The sequence below is a fragment of the Pezoporus occidentalis genome, unplaced genomic scaffold (genome assembly GCF_034315485.1).
Source record: "Pezoporus occidentalis ecotype Australia unplaced genomic scaffold, CSIRO_AGI_Poc_V1 ctg297, whole genome shotgun sequence".
Taxonomy (NCBI): domain Eukaryota; kingdom Metazoa; phylum Chordata; class Aves; order Psittaciformes; family Psittacidae; genus Pezoporus; species Pezoporus occidentalis.
The window spans coordinates 395,965-417,243 of NW_026914907.1; the positions used below are offsets into that span (position 1 = coordinate 395,965).

Consider the following 21,279-nt stretch of genomic DNA (forward strand, 5'->3'; position numbering starts at 1 on the left):
AAGTAAAGCCATCGGTAATAAACTGTCATATAGGCACATTTCTGAGGAACACAGGTGCAGGCACACAAGTTTTGAGAAACTTGATTAGAAAACAGTAAAATCAAGGTGGAGTAAGAATGAAGCAAATCCTTATAATAGCAGGATTGTCACTGCTGAGTTGAGTAACAGGAACTATGTAGCTTGCTCAGAAGCATCTGAAAGATATAAAGGCTGGAGGTGATGTTTGGAGATGCCATAGACCTACTTGGTACCTGCAGAATATCTTTGCAGTTTGACAGTGGACATTATCATCTCTTTCTTCTCTCTGTAGCTTCCAGAGCCTTATGCTTCGTAAGAGCATCTCTGAGCTCTAGATGAGGAGGAGCCAGTACGCAGATCTATGGCAGGGAGGCCTCTATAAGGCTCAGCTGTGATCTAGGGGTGCTGGGAAGCAGTGTAGATGTATCGCGCTACAAATATCCCAAGCTGTGTTATCCATCTTCCAGCAGCCACTTCTCATACAGGCTTCCCTGCTTGCCTTTTCCATTTATTGCACAATCTCATCTACCCTTTTTCAATTTTCATGCTGCTGCTTGGAACTGAGCACAAGTCACTTTCTCCTAGGGCCATTTTTTTCTTTCCTCTGGTTTGTCCTTGCTCCCGTGAAAGCAGTGGGATAACCTATTAATCTTTGGTAATTGTCTCCTGGCTGCAAGTGGTCTTGCTTGACAGCGACTTGAGCCAGCTGTGTCCTCAGCCTGGTCAAGTGCCACACAAGTGGCATGATGGCAGCCTCTTGATGCTGGACATAACTCTCAATCTCAACAACTGTAGTTTACATATATATTGGAAATCTATGTTTGTTGCTCACTGTTGCTGCTATTGATGTAATTTGTCATTGGTTTTAGCTGCAATAATTCTTGAAAAAGAAATCATTATGCATGTTGTTGGACCTGACTGCTCACCATCAACAGTGAGAATTTCTATCTGAGCAGTCATGATCAGAGTCCTCCCAGGATGAGAGTGCATGATGTCAGTGTTTCTTCAGAGCAGCAGCAATATTTTTATTGACAATGCAGGTTGTAGCTATCAGACTGTTATGCATCTCCAGTCCTTGAGTGAAGAACCCAGTAATGCAGCTGGGCATCAGTGGCAGACTTGTGTTAATGAGTGTCTGGTACTTAGACAGAAATGGCCTTAACATTTGAGAAGTCACCATCTTCTTAGGGCCAATGAGATAATCAGGGAAACCTCTACTTCCTACTGTGAATCATAGAGTGTTTCCTTAAGAGGACTGTGTTTGTACCTTTGCAGATCCAGGATGCTAGAAACCACGTTAACCAAGCCATTTACCTGCTTATGAACAGAGATGTAAACTACCAGTTCAAAACAGGCTTGGAGGTGCTCAAGGTGAGGAGGAAGCATTCTCTACTTGTGTGGTTTCTTCCCTCCATTTGCTGTTTCAAAGACAGTTTATGTACATTACTGTCTTGAGTCTTGTACTGGAAACAGATTCCCCAGTTGTACCTGATATGTCAGAGTATCCATGTGTCCTGGGTTATTTTTCTCCTTCCTGGTAGCTGGTGCAGTGCTGTGTTTTCAACTTTAATCTGAGAACAGTGCTGGTAACACACCAGTGTTTTAGTTGTTGCTAAGTAATGCTTACCTTGATCAAGGACTTTTCAGTCTCATGCTCTGCCAGTGAGAAGGGACACAGGAAGACAGGAGGAAGCAGAGACAGGACACCTGACCCAAAGCAGCCAAAGGGGTATGCCATACCACAGCATGTCGTGCCCAGTATATAAACTGGGAGGAGTTACGTGTAAGGCTCACATTGCTGCTCAGATTGGTCTGAGTATCAGTCGGTGGGGGGTGAGCAATTGTATTGTGCAGCACTTGTGCTTATTGTTTTTTTTCCCCCTTCCCTTTTTAGTTTTATATTCTCCCCCATGTTGTTTCCTTTATCATCATTATTAGTAGTAGTAGTAGTAGTTTTCTATTATACTTTAGTTAATGGACTGTTTCTATCTCAACCTGTGGGGTTTACATTCTTCCAGTTCTCCTCCCATCCGTCCAAGGGGATGGGGGAAGGGGAGAGTGAGTGGCTGCATGGTGCTGAGTTACTGCATGGGTTTAAACCATGACACCATGTGAGCTCATATTTGGTATGAATCTATGGCAGTTTAGCATTAGTAACAGGGCTGTACATCCTGGTGAGTATGAGCAGTCAGTGCTTTGTTGCCAATGATGATAATCTGGAAGCATCTCTCTAGATCTTTTTTGGATTATGTTATTACAGAGCTTATGCTCTTCCCTGTCAGTGCTTATGGCAAGTGAAGACACAAGGTAGTTGTCAAAAGATTGCTGTTAGTATTTGCGACTGACAATTTGAAAGTACTACTTGCTAGTAGTGTATCTAGTCTGATACAGACCAGCTGCTGAGTGGCAGTAAAGCCCAGCCCTTTGCTTGGAATTGCTTACTGAAGCTACCAGAGCTTCAATTTACTCATTAGAATCCATTACAATATAACATGTGAGAAAGCTAAACCCTTTAGTCTCCACATGGCAAGGGCTGCTAATAGGAAGAAACTAAGAAATAAAACTTTTTTACTTTTGGGTGGAAGCAGGATGAGAAATTAGTCATAATATAACGTGCCTTCATCTTAGCAGTTATGAGCTCTATAAGAGACATGTTGCTTCCCGCATTCTTTATGGAAAAGGAAGTCTGCCTGAATAAGCATTTGTGGTTTCTGGCAGGATTGAACTCACGATGAGCTGGTTCTTTTCTCTAGTGCCCTAGCTCATAGATGGTTATGAATGAGGGGGCCCATGCAGCAGCTGTATTCGTGATGTGGGAATAGGGATAACTAGAACACAGCCTGTTGTTTTTCCTTAATGCTCTTCAGAAGAGCATAATGAATTTGTTGATGCTTCTGTAGCATCAGTAATTGATCTCATGTTCTATTCTTCTAATCAATAGCTGTTCTCTCTTCAGTCCCTGATATTAAAGGCTCCTGCCTGTCTCACAGGTGTCTATGGCAGTGGTAACAGTTAAACTGCATTTATGTGGGAGCCACCCCTTCCCAGTAAGTGCCTGAATTCCTGGAGGTGGGTATTGCTGGTGGTGATTTTTGTAACACTTGCAAAAGGTTGTAGAATTCTGCAGAATTCTATCTAGAGCTGTCCAGGGACTGCCACTCAGCAGTGTACTGTATGTTTTCTTGTAGCTTATGGATGCTGTGATGTTACAGCTCTCAAGAGCCCGAAATCGGCTTACCACTCCAGCCACTCTAACTCTACCAGAGATTGCCTCCACTGGTCTCGCAGTAAGTGTGTCGTGGTCTAGCTCTCCATACAGTCTGGTAGCATGCACCAGTTAGGATATTGTGCTGCATCCTGGTGGAAATGGGTTTCTAAGTGTTTCCTGAGGCAGAAAGAGAGCTGAAGTAGGTGAAAACCCTACATTTTCGGCTTCTCTGAATCTTCCTGTAGGAAAACAGATGACTTGGGCATGAAGACTGTTTCTTAGAGAGTAAGTTCTGTTTTCTTCCCAGGAATCTTCTCTGGGGATGATTTGCCCTTGTGAATGCTACCTCCATCCTCTTTGTCACCATCATGCATACACCATTTCTGTCAAGTGCAGCAAGAGCAGCAAACACTGCATGCAAGCTACCTAGTCTTTGTTTCTTTCCTGTCCTGCTCACTATGTTGTAACTGTAGTATGGCTTAGAAAAAGGTAATGATTTCCCAGCACTAGAAATAATGGTCCTTTAATTGACAAAGAAACTGCTTATTTTCTCACCAGAAAATGTTCACTCCTGCTCTGCCTCCAGACATCCTTGTGAATTTCTATATTAACCTCAATAAGCTGTGCCTGACTGTCTACCAACTTCATGTGCTGCAGCCCGGCACAACCAAGGTGACACCTGCTATCTCTTAAGCTTAATTTATTTACCCTTCCCTATGTACCACTGTGAGGATGCACTGTTACATGGTGCAATGTGGTATGCAGAAGATGATACAGAAATGACTCTACCTGCTGTGAAGTGTCTGTGTTTATATCTGCTGCAGACAGAATACTGACTCTAAATCTAGTTTGGGGCATGGACACTTAACCCAGAAGAAAATATTGGTGCTCTGGAGAAAACCAGTAATTTTTTTTGGCATTTTTTTGCCAAGTAATGCTTTATCTTACAAAATAATTTATAATTTTGTGTAATTTTGGAAAGGCATAATTGTATTACTGCAGTTTACATTAAAGTAGCATCTTTGGTTTTCTGAACAGTTTTGATGGATACTTTTCTGCTTTACCTGTTGTGTTTGGGTCAGCGTGGTATGTTGTGAAAACAGAATTAAACTCTTAAGCTCTATGAAATGCACTCCTCTGTAAGGATATTTGTCCTAAAAGTCTCTTTTTCTTCTGGATCTTCTCATCTTACTTTTGTTAGCTAAGATGGACTTGGTGACTGTGTAGATCCCTTTTCATGAAGGGATCAAATGTTATGGATTCCCTATGAATGGAGTATTCAGGCAGATACAGCATAGGCATTTCTTGATGTCAGGCTACTGAAAATGCAAACCTTAAGTGTCCTTCTAGATAGTTTGTTTACAGTGTTAAATGTTTTTCCTTCTCTTCTAGAATGTCAAGCTTGCTGGAGGGTCCATTTTACACAACCCTGGAGCCATATTGTAAGTACAGTCACTACAAGGGCTGTGTAACAGGTGTAGGAGTATGCTGAGGATGAGATTCAAATGGCTGTATGTAGTTTTAATAGTAGCGTCTGTTAAATGAAGCAGCTATGCAGTCACTTGCTGTAGCTGTGCCTGTGAAAGCGCAGGTGCCCATTAACAGTGCTTCTTTAATGACTTGGTCTTAAAGGCCTGCTTAAAGATGCGACTTTTCGAGATACAGTCCATCTATACAGTACCATGAGTTTGTCTAGAGATGAGAGGTGTCCAAAATGAACATTACTGGCATTGCTGTTTGCATTTCTGTCTTTTGTGCTTCTCTGAAAACTGATAAAGTTTCTAACTTAACACTCTTAGATTTAGCTTAACTCTTAAGTCTGGTCAGAAGTAGACTGAGAGTTTGTATTCTCTAACTTTGCCAGTTTTTCTTTTAAATGTAGTAGAAATCATAATAGTCTCCGCTGTGAGAACAGACAACAGTTGATTTTTATGCTCTGTGCTGTTGTGTGCGAAGCTGTGCTCTTTTTTTTTTTTCCCCACTCCAGTGAGTTTGGCAACCAGCGGTATGAAGTCAGCCATGTCCATAAAGTGGAATGTGTTGTCCCATGGTTAAATGATGCCCTTGTCTTCTTCACAGTTTCACTGCAGCTTTGCCAGCAACTGAAGGATAAGGTAATGGCCTTAGAAAAAGGGCTTTGTTTTAAACTTTGGGTTTTGAGAGGACCTCGGATCTAAAACTCTGATGTGATGTTATTCGGTACAACTTACATATAAACTGAAAACAGTGATGAGTCAATGTTCTTGGAGCCAGGGAGCTGACTGGCACTGGCTAGCAGACAGCCAGCTGGGCTAAGTGTAGTAGTGTGGCAGAAGTCTTTCCTGAACTAGTGACTAGGTGAGAGCAGGTAGATGCTTTTGTGTCCTCAGTCATGAGACTGATTTTGTGAGAAAATGACAGGTTACAGGAGAGGAGGCATGGAGACCTCAGCAAACTAGATTCCAACAGACTAATGTTCAGTATCAGCATTGCAGCTGAGCTGGCTGCCACCTCGAGCAAGTAACTTTGTGCTCCAAGCCTATTCACTGACAACAGCAGCACATCTGCCTTTCTGCAGTGTAGTGCTGCAGTGTGTAAGACTGTAAAGCTCAATTGTCATGCATGCATTATATGCTCTTTCTGCTGTGGCCCAAAAGATACGGGAACTTACTTGCTTTTCTTCTACCTTTCCAGATCTCTGTTTTCTCCAGTTACTGGAACTACAGGCCATATTAGTTCTCTGTGAAGTCTCCAAGCCTCTACAGCACTTCCAGTGTCTTTGTTTTAAATATGCCAGCTGAGCCCAGGTCAGCCTGAAGAGTGCTATGGTTCACTACCTACCCTGTGGCTCTCCGTAGGGTAGGGTCATTGTATCCTGAGACACAGCTTGTTTGGGACTGCTGCATAAGCAGGTCACCGAGCAATGCTTTGTCGTTGGCAAGAGATTGCTTCTGTCTTTGTTCTCACATGCATTGTGTTGCTTACACTTTCCAAGCCTCTGATTACTTACACTAGTCCATTACAGGGGATGGGGAGCTGTGGACTACTCTCACTAACTGTATTTGCACACAGTGCTGAAACTAACTGCTGGGCTGTGAGCTGCCTGGGAAGGGGTGAAGACAGCGTAATTTAACACACCATGAAAAGTGTATTATTTCCTTGCAGTGAAATATGTTCTTGTGATCTGGTCCAGATGTGGTTATGACTAGCCCCAAGCTTCTCCCTCTTCTGTCTGTTCTGTCCATGCTATTGATTCCCCTTTGGGGATAGTCTGTTGGGTTTTGGTTTTTTTTTAAACCTTCTCCTGCCCCCTGGCATTAATGTGATAATATAATTTTTTTCCGACGCGCTAGTTTGGCCAATTATTTTTTTCCAGGTTTAGTATCTTGTTTTCACTGCCAGCCTTTGGAGTTGCCTTGATACCTTGAGCACAGCTGTGCAGTCTCACATCCTCTTATTAAACCCAAAGTGAGTAGCACATGGCTATTACAGTTCTACAATTTATTGCCTACCTATGGATGCTACACTATGTAACTCATCCTTCTTGGCTTTGGAAACTGTAAAATAAAGATAATCAGACCTGCCATGTTCCTGTGGGCTGTCAGTGCTGAGAATGAAAGAGTATCAAAGATTATGTGCTCTCTTACGAGTGAGTGGTTGTTCTTAGTTATGCATGCTAGATTACTATTTGTCTTACTGGGAGGAGAGTAGTGGTCTCTGAGGGTAGAGTTGAGCAGCTCTTTGAAGGCTTGGCCTAGTTTGTGTAGCCTCGGTCCAGTGACACCCAAGTACTGCCTGAAGTACTTTTCAGACTTCCCTTGATGGTCATGTTCAGAAGAGGCTGCAGGTATTGAGGCTGGGTTGGGTTAGCTCATGGAGCTGTTTGTTAAGTGATGAGGAAGCATCACCTGTGTCCTGCTTGGCTCCAGCTAGGTCTGCCCAGCCTGTGTTTCTGGTGGCTTTCCTCACTAAAGTACCTTGCCAAGGCGCCTACGTGTGTGCTGAGGTGAAGATTGCAGGCTCACCAACCTCCTCGAAACACCAGGAACCTGGTGTTTTCCAAGTGCTGTCGAGAGCACTGTGTTCAAAAGGACAGGACACTGAATGTTTGAGCTTGGAAGGGAACCTCTGCAGTCTACCTGTTCCAATTCCCCTGCTTAATCAGGGTCACCCAAAGCTGGTCTCCCAAGACCATATTATATGTATATGCATATATATGTATGTTTTGAATAGCTCCAAGGATGGAGACTAAGAGATAGGCATGTTGCTTTGAGGTTTTGGGGTTTTTTTTATGGTTTGGTTTGTTTGGTGCATTTTTATTTTTTTTTTCCATAGACCTCTGCTCTGGGCATATGTGGCCTATGTTGTGTGTGATGTTCCTTTCCATCCCTTTGTGAGATTGCGGGGATCCTGACTAGGTTAGTGCCCGCCTTCTTACTGATGCAGCCTCCTTCCCTGAGGACACTTCGTGCTGCGCTTGGTCTAATGCATGCTAATATTACAGGTTGCAGGTGGTAATAGAACCTGCAAATGAATATCAGGCTGTGACTGATGAATATGTCTGTTAATGACTAATGAAAGATGTAAGTAAGGTAGAGAGGGGGCTGATGCAATAGCAGACTTATTACTGATTCCAGTCAGTTAGCCTTATGACTAGCTGTGGTCATGACCCTGAGTATTTATTTACCAACCCTTGCTCTGTTCCAGACCATTCTCCACTTAGAAAGTGCTCGTGCATAGGTGGAATTGCTCACCATTAACAGCTTCTTGTAAGAGAGTATTTTTATAGTTAATAAACCTCTCTGGAGCTGTCTGTGCTCTTCTTTAACTCACCCTGGGTGTTGAAGAGGCTCCTTTTTTAATTCACACTAGTGTGTGCAGTCCAATTAATGTTGCCACATCCTCTCCAACTCGGCTTCCTGCTGATGGGGATGTAGCCTGCAACCCAGTCTGTGTTGTTTTCTTCTGCTCTGGAGGGCAGGAGTGTGCAAAATGGAATACTTGTCGCTATTCCAGCTGTGGTGCACAGCTCTGATGCTGTGTCTTGGAGGACTGCTGGGTGACATGGTTAGTTGCTACAGGACACTGACGAGGTTACTGTTACAGAACAGAGCAACAGCAATTTGTGTTGCATTCAGCAGGAGAGGCTGGCCCAATGCCCTGGGCTGGTACCCCTTGATTTGAAAGATAAAACAAGGGTCCACCGATTAAAAGACTTTAAAGTCTCTCTCTTTTTCCCCACTAAACCTCTGAGTGCAGAAGGCCCTAAAGGCTCTGCTTTTGCAGCCCAGTGAGACTAATACTGGAATAACTACTGACAGCCCACCCCTCCCTTTGCAAATGCCACTCATACATGCTGTGGGCCACAGTCTTTGGTGACTGCTTGGCATTCTTCTCAGACTAAAGTCGAAAACACAGCACCGTACCAGCTACTAAGAAGAAGAAAAATAACTTTTGCAGCTGAGCCCAGGACACACGCACACACTCCTGTGCAGCTGCAGCCAAATGAAATAGACTGCCTTTTCCTGGGTTGGGTTTTTATTTTCTGTTTTTTTAGCAGCTTCCTTTGGGGAAGCTATAGTTCTCATGAATGAAACCTTTCCTGGGGGCACCTTTCTTTTTCCCAGGGAATCTCTACTTGGTCTTCAGGGGATAGTGGTCTACTGCTTAGATCCTCTCGCTATCTGCTTTTGATGGGTCTAGCAGTTGAGTTACTGCTGCCTGGACGATGCTGATTCTGGAACTGACACTGGTCCATGGGCCTCAGCTACTCAGCTTCTATGTGCCCTTCAAGAAGGAATTAGTTGCCTGAACTAAGATGGAGAAGACACTTGCTGGGCATCTTTCAGCAACATCACTGCAGCAGGCTAATGACAGCAGGAGAGTAGTAAGAAAGTAATAAAGTTTATTTTATGACTGTCTCTTATCTCAGTCTGAGCCAGCTCTTTCTGCATTGTCCACAGAGTAGTCCCAGAGAGTGAGCACTATCCCACACCCAGCATCTCTGCACTGAGCAGACAAGAAAGTCTACTTGCTGAGCTCAGCTAAGGCTAAATGTAAAGATACAGTAATTTTTTCCTGGATCTGGAGTTGAAACTGCAGGTATTTGTGTGTGCTGATGCCAGTCTGCTCAAGTATTGCCACTGCCAGGACTTGCTTGGCATTGCACCTGACATGCCTGGCCTAATTCTGCCTTCCAGCTATGATAGGAACATTGGAAAGGTATGCACCTACCACTCCTATTCACAAGTAGGTGCTTTGCTGCCTTTCAGGGTATTGCCTTCTGGAATTGGTGTTCTCTGGACAGAATCAGACCGTTCTTGTTCTTGTATATGTCCCAGCAAAAAAGGGTGACTTGCCCCATCATGGGATCATCTAGGGAGACACAAAGCATCATCCTAAAACAGAGGGACTGTACCAATTGAAAACCTGGCTCTACTTGGGACTGAAGGATGCTAGCTAAGGGGGTGATGCTTTTCAAATTGGATGCATTGCTAATATTCAGGATGAAGAAGCAACTTTCTCTTTGGTGCCCCAAGCATCTTCTACAAAGGCTATAGGGAGGAGGGAGCCACTGCTGCTTTGCACAGAGCAATTTCGTCTCCATATGCTTTTGTGTCCCCTGGGAAGAGGGAGGTAAATTGTTTCTAAAGTTGATGTAGCGCATAAAGGAAGCTGGCTCACTGGTGACATGCTCCAAATGTCTCTACAGGGACTAAAAAGGTTCCCAGATGTTGTGGCTGTGCTTTGAGGCATCTTCAGAGCCTTGTGCTGCCCTGCTGCAGAATGTGTATGGACTCAGTCAGAGATCAATATGATCAGACAAAAAGCCATTTATTACAGAGGCTTAACCCCTTAAATACTATTTCTTATATGCACTTAGGGTGGTTTGGCATATTATGATTGGATACATGTCTTGAAGACCCTTTGCAACTAGCATATAATTGGTTAAACACAGGTATGGGAACTTGACCTCAAAAGCTTGCCAACACTCCACAGTTCTCATTAACTCGGTGAAATCCAGCTGCTTCTTATCTTGCTTGTTTAGGCTTCTTCGGGCCTCTCATGGCCTTGCTGTATCTTTCAGGATTTTCAGAGTTTATGTACCGATTATCCATTCTCCTGTGAGAACATTGTCTCCACACTGCCCCTTTTAGGAAATGACCTCAGGCTGTGCCATGAGAGGTTTAGACTGGATATTAGGAACAATTTCTTTCACAGAGGGTGTTCAGCTATTGGAACAGGCTGCCCAGGGCAGTGGTGGAGTCACCATCCCTGGAAGTATTCACAAACCCTGTAGGTGAGGCCCTTAGTGACATGGTTTAGAGGTAGCCTTGGCAGTGCTGGTGTTAGCGTAAGAACTGACACATAACCACCGGAATGGTTATATGAGGTGCTTTATTGCAGCACTGGGAAACCAGGGGCACGCGCCCAAATCTGGCTTCAACCCTGTCACATAGCGCTCGCAATTTATACACTAAGAATTTTGTAGCTAATACATATTCAACACAGATTACATCATTGACTAATACATATGCATCAAAAATTGCCACATCAGTCTATTACAACATCAGCCTCTTCTGTGCTTGCGCAGCCCCCCTCTGGTGGTCGTCCTGATGAAGTAAGGAGTCTTCCTCGGATGAAGGAAGAAGTCTTCCTCAGCTTGTCCTGTTCACTTTTTGTTCCTTGGACATGTCCCAACCATTATGTGGACGCCAGCATTCTCTTATTTTCACTTGACTACTCCTGGTACTTTCGTGAGTTCTGCTTCAGTAGAGTTTCACAATACTCCCCTAAATCCACCCATATACGCTTTCCCATATATGGCTATGTTAATTGCTTATCGTTACAGCTACCATTGTAATGCTTAGTTATAAAGTAACTAAGATACACAATAGAAGAATTTCAGCTTGTTCTTAAACTTTCCTAATACATAAAACCCCTCTACTGATTAACAGATTTTTAAATATAATCATCTTTTCTCTTTGTATTACTGTTTCAACACACAATGTCACTTGTTACTAACACTGGGACAATGGTTGGACTCAAAGGTCTTTTCCAACCTCAACTTGGTTGATTCTGTGATTTGGTGTTCAGCCAGCTGTTCTTCACTTTCATTCCTGCTGGAAATTAAGCCTGTAATGGAAGGGCCAGAGCCCAAACCCCTGAAAGAATCATAGCTGGGCCTATGATTCTTTCATAGTCATAGTCATTCTTTCACAGTCATTCTTTCATAGTCATCCCAGAAGGGATCTTAGTGTGAGGATGCTGCACAGCATGTTTTTGCTGATCAACTGTGAGCTTGGAAAAGGATTCCAGCTTCTAGCTGGAGGGAAAGCAATCTTTCTCCTTGCCCTCATTCCCTGGCGGTTCCCCTGACTACTGGCTCTGCATGGGGGAACTCCTTTTCTCCACTTTGGCTGCAGTAGCAAAGGATGATCTGTGGCTTGTAGCTGAAAAGTCTGCCCGCAAGTACTGTATCTTACAGGGATTGTGGAGTGGCCTGACTCAAGTGGGTGTATTAGCCTAGAATGGCTTTGCAGGTACCATGTAAGGGATACACATTCAGCCATGTAGAGGAGGATGGAAGTGGCTGAGCAGCCCTCGGCACTCAGGGAAAGATTCTGATTTGTAGGAGCAGGAGAGGGAAGCAGCAAGAACAGTTTTGTCCAGCCATGAGGTGGAGGTGGGTTTAGGGCTGTATTGCCAGGTTGTCTATGCCCACTTTGCTTCTGGGAATCTAGTTGTTTTGGAAAAGGATGTGTCATTTTAAAGAGGACAGGAATGAGTTTGCACATGCATGAACACATGAATTAAAATGGTCTCCATGCTTTCTAATCCAGCTCGGGTACCTCCCTCCCTCCTGGGCATGTCTCCACCTACCCAAGCATGTCCAGGCCTGTTCTCTCTTGCCCATCACCTTCCCTGTGTGAACGTCCTCACAAGGTGGCTCAGCTGTGTTTCTCCTGAGACAGGAGTGTGTCTCTGCAGGGGAGAGCAGGGTCTGTCCAGTGCTCTGTCCGCTTTTCTCCTCTGCCTCCATGAACCTCCCCACTTATGACAAGCAACAAAGATACTGCAGGGCAGGCTGCAGCCTTGAGAGATCCTGTGTGTCCCAGATCATTCCTGTGTGAACAGATTGGGTTTTATCACCTTGCGTTGTTTTGGGGAATCACAGTTGCAGCAGCAGTTGATCAGTGCCAGGAGTAGCAGCAGAAACACAGTCCCTGGAGAAAAGTGGGCAGTTACATTGGTATTAGCCTCCGTGTCTCCTTTTTAGCACCCTGCATTTCAACAAGTACCCTCTTGGCTGTGTGCTTCCATTTTTTTCTGGTTAGCACTGCAGCACTTTGGGTGAAGTAATGTACATCACACAGGGTATGGCAACCCCACAAATGCCATCCGAGCCCAGACAGGTTGATCTGTGCTAGCATTAGGCAAGGTAGTGGCATAGCTATGAAAGTGGTCTTGCGACCAGGGGAGGTTACACAGGGTATATATTTCCTCTGGGCCCCTGTACTTTGCTGTTGTTGCTGCCCTTGCCTGCTGAATGTAAATGGAGTGGCCGCACTCTGTGTTCTTCCTCCAGGGCTGTGCTGCTGGGGTCTGTATGAGTTGCTGGTATTAGGGCAGCTGCCTGCCAAGCCCAGCATCTAGAGAAGCTATCTGGCATATGCCTCATGCTGAGCTATCCACTCACCCACAAAGACGAGGAAGATGGCAAAGGCAGCAATAGCCCATTTGGTCTCAAAGAATGTTTTTCTTGCCAGCTGGCTCAGGAAGTGTTGGATCTCATTTTCCAGGTCTGGGCTTTGGCTCATCATCTCAATTTCTGCTCAGAGCTGATCTGGGTGAGTGACCTATAGACCTGTAGGGCAGCAAGACTACCCCTGCCAGCAAGGGAGACTGGAAGAGAGATGCAGCCATGTGCTGCTGGTCCCTGACTAGAGGATTCAGGCCATCGCCCGGGAGCAAGGTGGTCTTTATAACCCTGGTTGTGAACCTTGAGTTAAGGCTGCCCTTGCAGGGTGGGTAACACTGCCCAAACTAGAGCAAGCGCATGGCAACACTTCAGTCGGGAAAAAGATGCCATCATTTCATGCAGCTGCTTTAGATGCAGGCTATCAGCATGGCACCATCTCTCCTCCACAGCCTGGTCAGCAGGGACCAAGCCTGTAGAGCCGGGTGGGTGCATGGCAACAGGAAGGGCTTCCAGGTTTCTGGAAGCACTGGCTGTCTCTGCTGCAGGAGGAATGGGTGGAGAAAGGAGCATGGAGATGCTGACCCCAGCCCCTGTGGCTGCCAGAGCAGCCGCGTCCTGCCTGCAGGTGGGAGAGGGCAGTAGTGCAGCAGCCTTGGCTCCAGCTGCCCTGTCCTGAGCCTCAGACCGAGTGACGGGCTGTGCCTCGGGTACCCGGGAGAAGGGAACGTCCCCAGACTGCAGCCTGGCGCTGCCAGCTCTCCCACATTCCCCGTTAGCCGTGTTTGGCCTCACCCCGTTGCCTGCCCCATGTTCCGTTCCCGGAAGCCCAGGACAGAGTTGGCTGTCCCACCTGCCGCTGGGCGGCGGGCAGCGGAGTAGCAGCGCGTAATCGGGTGTCGGTGCTGGGCTAGGCTTCCTGGAGCGCGGCTGCGGGGCCGGCCCCCGAGGGAGGTGGAGGTGCAGCCCCAGCCCCAGCCCCAGCCCCAGCCCCAGCCCCAGCCCCAGCCCCGCAGGCAAAGGCTTGCGGGTCCTGGAGGTCCGGCCCCGAGGAGACGGGAGCCAGGTGCCAAACCGGCCTCAGCCCCACGACACTGCAGGAGGTGGGCTTTTAGTAGGGGGTCAAGGTGTCCGTGCTCCACCTTATCAGCAAATCAGCCTCTCACCAGCTGCCCATTGGCAGATTTCATGGGGTGGGTCAGGGGCTTCCAGGACCCACTTGTTGTGGAGTGGGAGTCCTGACCCAGTTGCAGGTAGCCCTTTCCAGCCATCTAGACACCTACAGCAGCCTCCAAGGAGGGGCTTCTAGTGCAGGCTGGGATTACCAGCAGCATTATGTGGCTGGTCAAACCGGAGGGACCAGGCTGGAGGCCTGGCTAGTCAGCCCTTTACCATCTGCTCTTGTAGAGGTGATACGCGGATTGACTCCACAACTCATTAGCTGTAAAGTAGGCATGCTTTATTCAGCGCTGAGGCGCATGGGGGTTTCTCCTCCAAAAGCATGCGTGCCCCCCTTTGCCACTCTGTTTATATCACATATGATTACCTAAATATGAGATTGCTTCACGCCTAATACATATGCAAAACCTATTCCCGTCTAGTATTACAATTAGTTTTATGCCATTCGTCCCATTGGTGCGCCTGCGCAGTGCCTCCTGGTGGTGGTTGTTAGGGGGTCGTGAGGATGAAGGCCTGTAGTTCCTCTTCATCACTGCGAATAACCTCTTGCTTTCACGCAGACTCAATAGGGTTTCGGCTCCTGTCCAAACCTCAGGTTTGGTACAAGCCGGTTTTATGTATCTTAAAGTAGAAACTTGTCAAGTTTGTAAATTTTGTTACTCTGGCTATCTTTTGTTCCTTTTCTTTCTAAAGATACTATTTGAAGAAGAATGTCTTAAATATTAAGTTATGAATCTTATCTACTACAATTCTACCTAGCAGCTGTAACTCCTACAATTCTGCTTCACCATTCTAGCAGCTTTGACTCCTACAGTTCTGCTTCACCAAGCACAGCGACTGCTTAAGCAACCAGGCACAATGTTAACCCTTTATTTCCCATTATCACAGGAGCTGCCACAATTTATTTCCCCCCTTTCCTGATAATGTTTTCTGCCTTTCCTGCTGCTCATGTTGTTTCATATTAAAAGGCACAAAACTAATTTTGAAATTCAGACCACAGTGGTCTCCACCAAGGCTACAAAGATACGTTCCTTGTAAGAACCTTATGCATATTACTAAGCACTACAGTAGTCCTAAAGGATGCTGCTCACAGACAGGAATGTTTAATGCTGCGTGGGCACAGTTTCCCATGATGCCTGGAATGGGGCCTGTGCCTCCTTACAGAAAGCCTGGGGACTGAGAAAAGGATTTTTCTTACCCCCCACTCCCCAGGTTGACAGTGCCTGTGTTATCTGAAATGGCAGCAGGCAAGCTGATTTGACAGCTGGGTGTTTGCTCCATAGAGTCACAGTGAAGTGTAGTTTCATGCCTGTCTGGTCCCATATCCGTGATCATCAGCAGGAGTGAGGAGGTGGTGCAGAGGTTCATATATGGCCTCCTGCCTCTGAAAGCAACTTGCTTGGCAGAGCAAATGCCCAGGTCTCAAGGTATTTGCTATAGCAGAGCTGCTGTTCCTTCTTGTGTCCCCCATTTTCAGGACCTGGCTCTCATTCCTGGGGTGGGGCACTAGGGAGGGAAACCTGTTTGCTGCTTATTTCCAGGAGACTGTCCCTGCTTGATTCTTGTACAGTAGTCCAGTGAATGGAGGGATCATGGCAGGATGGTGTAATCAGCTTCAGGATACAGGGGAGGATGCATGTGCGTCCCTGGGGACTGGAGCTAGAAAGAGCCCAGTATATCCTGTTCCCATGGAGCATCAATCAGCAACAGGCCTGTGCACCAGGAAGGAGGTGTGAGGCTGAGATGTGCATTGGCTTTATTCCTGTAAACATTCAATCCTGGCAGAACACATGAATTCATATGTACTCTGCCTGAATATGACAGTGCTGGGCCACATCCTCAGTCTATGGCTTAGCCAGGACAGAGCTATTGGTGTCTCAGCAAGCCAACAAGGCAGTGTTAAAGCAGTGGAAAAGCTGGGTCAAGAGGGAAGGCCTACTGCAGAGCCTTTAAAGAGTGCTTGAATATCTGGAGGTTTGGGGGATGGCTGGTGAGAGGCAATGTCTGTTTAGGTGGGGGAATGCTCTGACAAAGCATGTACTAGGTAAAGTATTAGGCATTCATTTCGTGCTTCTGTGGTTTGGAAACAGCTGCCTTCTATTTTTAATAAAGCACATGTGTTTCCAGATTGAGCTCTGACTCAACAAAATAATTAGTGTTCAGAAGGACTAAGGAATGTTAACAAGATCTTGCAAGCCCCCACTCAAAGTGGGAAAGAGACTGTTATGGGTGCTCTTTCAGTGATACTATTGCTGCTACTTCTTTGGTAAGAGAGAAGCTGAGGAAAAATTAAGATCATTTGAGTGCGGGAGGCTCATTAGAAAGGCTCAGACCTCAACGCAGTAAGATTTCTTTCCTGTCTAGTGATCTGGAAGGATTGCTGGCTGGTCCTGCTGCTGTCCTTGCATTAAGAGGCATGGGAGTCATGTACAATGGGTAAGACTGTGTGCAGATGTGGTGCTGAGTCCTCAGAAACTTGGGCAGCCTTCTGGGTCCTGTTTGTGCCTGGGGATGTCTGAAAAAGAGATAGACGCACCATTCCAAAAGGACCCATTCCTTTCCATCAGCCAGGGGCTGTGGTGAAGCCCCAGGGGATAAGAATGCTTCAAATCCAAGTACCCTGCACACAGAGACTCATATGCAGATGGCTACTTGCTATGGGCAGCTGTAGTCTCCTAACCACCTATTCTCTACTGAAGGTCCCTCAATTAACCATTCCCAAAACACGGTGGGCTATCATCTCCTGGAGACATCCACTTCCTTCCCAGATTTGGTCAATGAGAGGGAAGATCTCATTGATTGGCCTTGGCTGTACAGTGAGAATTGAGTTTGCACCACCTCCACCTCCTCCTGTCTCCTCTGGAGACATCTTTTCCCATGGGGAAATCATTGGCAGAAGCAAGAGCACAGTTTTGCCTGTGCTACACTTGCTGCAGGGAACTTTGCTGTGTGTCGCACAGGCTGGTATCACCCTCATCCCTACTGCATGCTGACACCAGACTGCCAAGGGTACCTTCACCCTGAAGGAGGGAGCATGAGGGCTGCAGCTAGAATCTGATGCTTCTTGTCTACCTGGAATAAGATCTGGGGGGAAATTTTGTCCAAATTGGGATGAGGAGAGCTCCTACAGTATCAATTCGAATCTTTCCACATAGAGTAAGGGTCCTCTGCAGGACTGATGGTCTGTCATGAGTAAGGATGTGTTGTCTTCTCTATCCAGGCTGTGTATGGGTGCACATGGAGACCGTCCCTTGGCTGTCCTCTCAGTGATTCATTGCACATGTGCAACACCTTAGGATCAGGGAGCACCTAGGTGTGCAGGAGAGCACAGGCACCCATATGGCATATTTGAGGTGGGAGCTAGAACTGGTTCTGTGTGTTGGTAATCTTTGCAGAAGGTGTTTTGCTTGTCCTGATGGCTGTGAACAGCGGGACATAAAAAGTGTCCTGGCTTCTCTCTCCTACAGTCTAATTAGAGCCAAATTCTACCACCACTCAAAATCATGGTGTCAGAGTAGAAGCAGGGCAAATGAATGTTTAACTTCTTGGCTTCTTATCAGGAGGGTCAATGATTCACCTGAAGGATATTCATGTGAGATGATTCATTGCCCAGAGATAGGAATGAAGTTTATGTCTCATTGTTGGGACGCTGTTTGTGAGAGCTGGGGTGGGGGCAGTGGCACCAGATGAGAGCTGGATAAATCTGTCCACATGGCCAGCTAGATAACTGGATGGGTTTACAGGCAGATGGAAAGTTAGCTGGGGAGGTTGAAAGCTTGAACGGGTGACAGGCAAAATGCTGCATTTATATGCTGAGTTGCTACATATGTGCAAATAGACATGAGGAAGAGCTAGGTTAAGCAGCTGGTGAAAATGGAGAGATTGAGCCTCACATGCCTCTGAGTGCAAAAATGATTTATGGTCCTAGAGCAAACACCACCTCCAAAATGCTGGAGCCAGTGTGGGAGGTGGTCAGAATAACTCAGCATCACGCTGCATCTCCCCATGCCTAGGATTGCACAAGTTCCTGCAAGCCCCATCATTTGAGCTGGTTTTAGCTTTTCTTTGAGAAAGCATTTGACTGGAGCTTGAACATTTCTGCTGCTAGTGTGGAGGATTTGCTCCCAATTCTAACGATTATGGTTTTGCCTGGTAAAAGAAATGCATTCTTTGGTTTCAGCCTGAGTGTGTACAACTTCCGTTTCCAGCTAGGTCTGAGACACCAGCAGCAAATGGGGCGTCTCTTTCAACGCAAGTCAATATTCAGCCAGATTGAAATGCCAAATGCTTGCCTTCTGCCAGCCTGCCAGACAAGATGGGTGATGAAGGATCCCTCTGCCCTTGTGAGGCCTCACTTGGAGTATTGTGTACAGTTCTGATGCCCTCAACATAAAAACGACATTGAACTGTTGGAACAAGTCCTGAGGAGGGCCACAAGGATGATCAGGGGACTGGAGCTCTTCCAGTATGAAGAGAGGCTGAGAAGAAGAGAAGGCTGCGTGGAGACCTCATAGCAGCCTTCCAGTATCTGAAGGGGGCCTATAGGGATGCTGGGGAGGGACTCTTCATAGGGGACTGTAGTGACAGGACAAGGGGCAATGCGTTAAGCAAGGGAAGTTTAAATTGGATATAAGGAAGAAGTTCTTTACTGTGAGGGTGGTGAGCCACTGGAATGGGTTGCCCAGGGAAGTTGCGAATGCTCCATCCCTGGTGGTGTTCAAGGCTGGGTTGGGCAGAGCATTGGGTGAGATGGTTTAGCGTAAGGTGTCCCTGCCCATGGCAGGGGGGTTGGAACTAGATCGTCTTAATGTCCTTTCCAACCCTAACTATTCTATGGTTCTATGGTTCTATGATCACTATCAATACCCATTCAGCAATGATTCTCCCTTTCTGTCTGTGGTTTGTGGCACGGACATTTTTACGGGGTTTTAACCCACTTAGTGTGCATTATTCTGATATTGTTCTGGTGTATTAATCAAGCATTCAGGCATGGTCTAGTAGACAGTGCCAATCAAAGTGGGGTTATAGAAAATAGCTCTCATCAAAGTAACTTGATATTTTTCAATGCAAGTGGATATTTTATGTAAGAAGTAATTTGTACAAGCTCTGGCTTACCATCATGTGATATAGTAATTAAAGAATCACTTTTCAGCTTTTCCATTATTTTCCTGAGTTGGCATCAGGCTAATTGCTGTACAGTTACATGTGTCCTCCTGGTTCCTTTACAAATCTCTCTGCCAGCCCTGACATCTTCTGAAGAGTTTGAAGATTTACTGAAAGCCAGTGTTGGCTGGCCTGAGAGTTCCTGGAAAATGTGGATGTATTTCAGCATCCTGTGATAGGAACACATTATGACCACTTGCCAAGAGGAACAGAAATATTTATTTACTCTTCTGTCCTGTCTTTGCTAGTATTGCAGGTCATCAAGGTAATTCTGTTCATTGTAGCAATCTTCTTCCTTCCCTTATCAGTTTTCTATTTTTTATTATTATTTAGTATGCATTTATTATGCATTGGGTGGGAGAAGCTCATTCTTAACTGCTTACATTTTGTTCCTTGACCAGTCTGTTTTGAGGAGTGTTTTCTTTCTCCTCAGTTTTTCATGTTTCCTCAGGTGGTCTCCTTTCCTGACTGTGGAATTGGTATTTTTTAGCCAACAGTAAAATATCCTGAAAAAAATGCAATTATTATGTTTTTCTGTTTCAGTTCCTTTCGTTTGTCAGTCTGGTGCCTGTATGGACTATCTGTGCAGAGGAAATAAGTGATGTCTTCTGGCTGTACATCTAATTACATTTCAATTTAATAAAGTGCACTGTAATAAATATACTCACCTCACACTTCTACACACCAAAATGATTGACAGGTCTTCTAAGACTGAGTGCTGTTCTGTCAAGCTCAAGTGTAATAGATAATATTCTTATGCAGTGCTTCAATTTAAGGAACTATGTTTGCATATTCTTAAAATTCCAGAGATATTTGAATTCTGGTAGGCCTTCTCCTCACCTCAAAGGCATCACTTGTCCTGAGAGCATTGTGCTGAGAGCTGGTTTTGATGGTGCAGTTCTTCTGCCTGTGGCAGAAGGGTGAAGATAACCACTGAAGTGTGGTTTTCCCTGGTGGGAACAAACTTTTGCTCCTAGCTGGATCTCTTGCTCTTCAGAGACATTTGCTGCTTATTGGGTTTGAGGGCCAAGGAGAGCCTTCAGGAGTGCGCTGCCAAGCTGTCAGGTAGTCTGTGCATCACCAAGCTGTGGTGTGCAAGTGGGATTGTTCTTTCTCTGCACTGGGTCCTTTGCACAAGGACAGAAGCTCATTCTGGAGTCTTTAGAGAAACTCATGTTGTTTTAAGTGTGTACGTTTAGTTCTTCCCCTTCTTTAAAATAATCTCTCCCCAGGAAAGCTTTTTCATTAAAATTGTCAGGAAAAGATGGAAGTGTCTTTATTTAAAACAGCACCAAACACTTGGGGAAAAATTAGACTAAGATTGACTTATTCTAGATTTAGCTATTGGCTGGGGCAACAGCCAGCTAGGAGGCATTGGTACGAGCAGGAAGATCATGGTTACGTGTTGTGGGCAGGAAGCCGTACAGGACACAGTGGCAGTATTTTGCTGTCTAACACAAAGCCAGGATGCGCACTTCATCTAAAGCACTTGATTTAGAAGCAAGATGTGTAATGTTCTAATATTAGCAAATCTGCAAACAGCTTGCTGTGTCTGCAGTCTTCCTGCAGGGTCTGGCACAGCATCCACACATCTGACTGCAGGCTGTGTGCCAGGCTGGGGATGTGTGCAGGAGTCTGGGCTGCTGCTAGCAGAGCTCTTTGCAGTGTGGGGTTTTGCTAAGGGGTGCAGTCCCTTTGCTTGGACATTCAGTGAGTGGTTTTCAGAGGCAGTGGCACTGACAGGTACTCAGGAGATGCAATGTAACCGAGCCTTCAGGCTGCTCCATAGGGGCCTTGCGCAGGGGTTTGTGCTCACATCTTCCTGTCCCCAGGTTCTGCTGCTCTAATCTGAAATCTCTCCGTTGTTTTCAAGTGTCTTCCATTTCTGTTTTTTGGGCAAGAGCAGTAGATAAGATGTATTGAGCACAAGATGAAGTAATTCTGTTAATGGAGAATGCTCCCTAATGGAAAATATTGATCATGTGTCAAAACTGTTGGCATGAATTGATTACAGTACCTCAGTCTATTAGAT

The 21,279-nt window shown here is 45.8% G+C and overlaps 1 protein-coding gene across 19 annotated transcripts in view; it reads left to right on the plus strand.

Annotated features, from left to right (window-relative positions):
• GLYR1 (glyoxylate reductase 1 homolog) overlaps positions 1-19,944 on the plus strand; it is a 63,864-nt gene extending 43,920 nt beyond the window's left edge. For 10 of the 19 annotated variants that reach the window (XM_062626738.1, XM_062626729.1, XM_062626736.1 and 7 more), the window contains 6 exons: positions 1,294-1,389; positions 3,207-3,305; positions 3,785-3,898; positions 4,619-4,668; positions 5,214-5,340; positions 5,900-6,789. In XM_062626738.1, coding sequence (XP_062482722.1) covers positions 1,294-1,389; positions 3,207-3,305; positions 3,785-3,898; positions 4,619-4,668; positions 5,214-5,340; positions 5,900-5,941 — 528 coding nt within the window. In that variant the 3' untranslated portion in view covers positions 5,942-6,789. Of the gene's footprint in view, positions 1-1,293; positions 1,390-3,206; positions 3,306-3,784; positions 3,899-4,618; positions 4,669-5,213; positions 5,341-5,899; positions 6,790-7,709; positions 7,789-7,912; positions 8,038-8,832; positions 9,093-19,236 lie in introns of those variants that run through there. The other 9 variants (XM_062626732.1, XM_062626741.1, XM_062626731.1 and 6 more) reach the window with 6 other exon arrangements.
• The last annotated feature ends 1,335 nt before the right edge of the window (positions 19,945-21,279 follow it).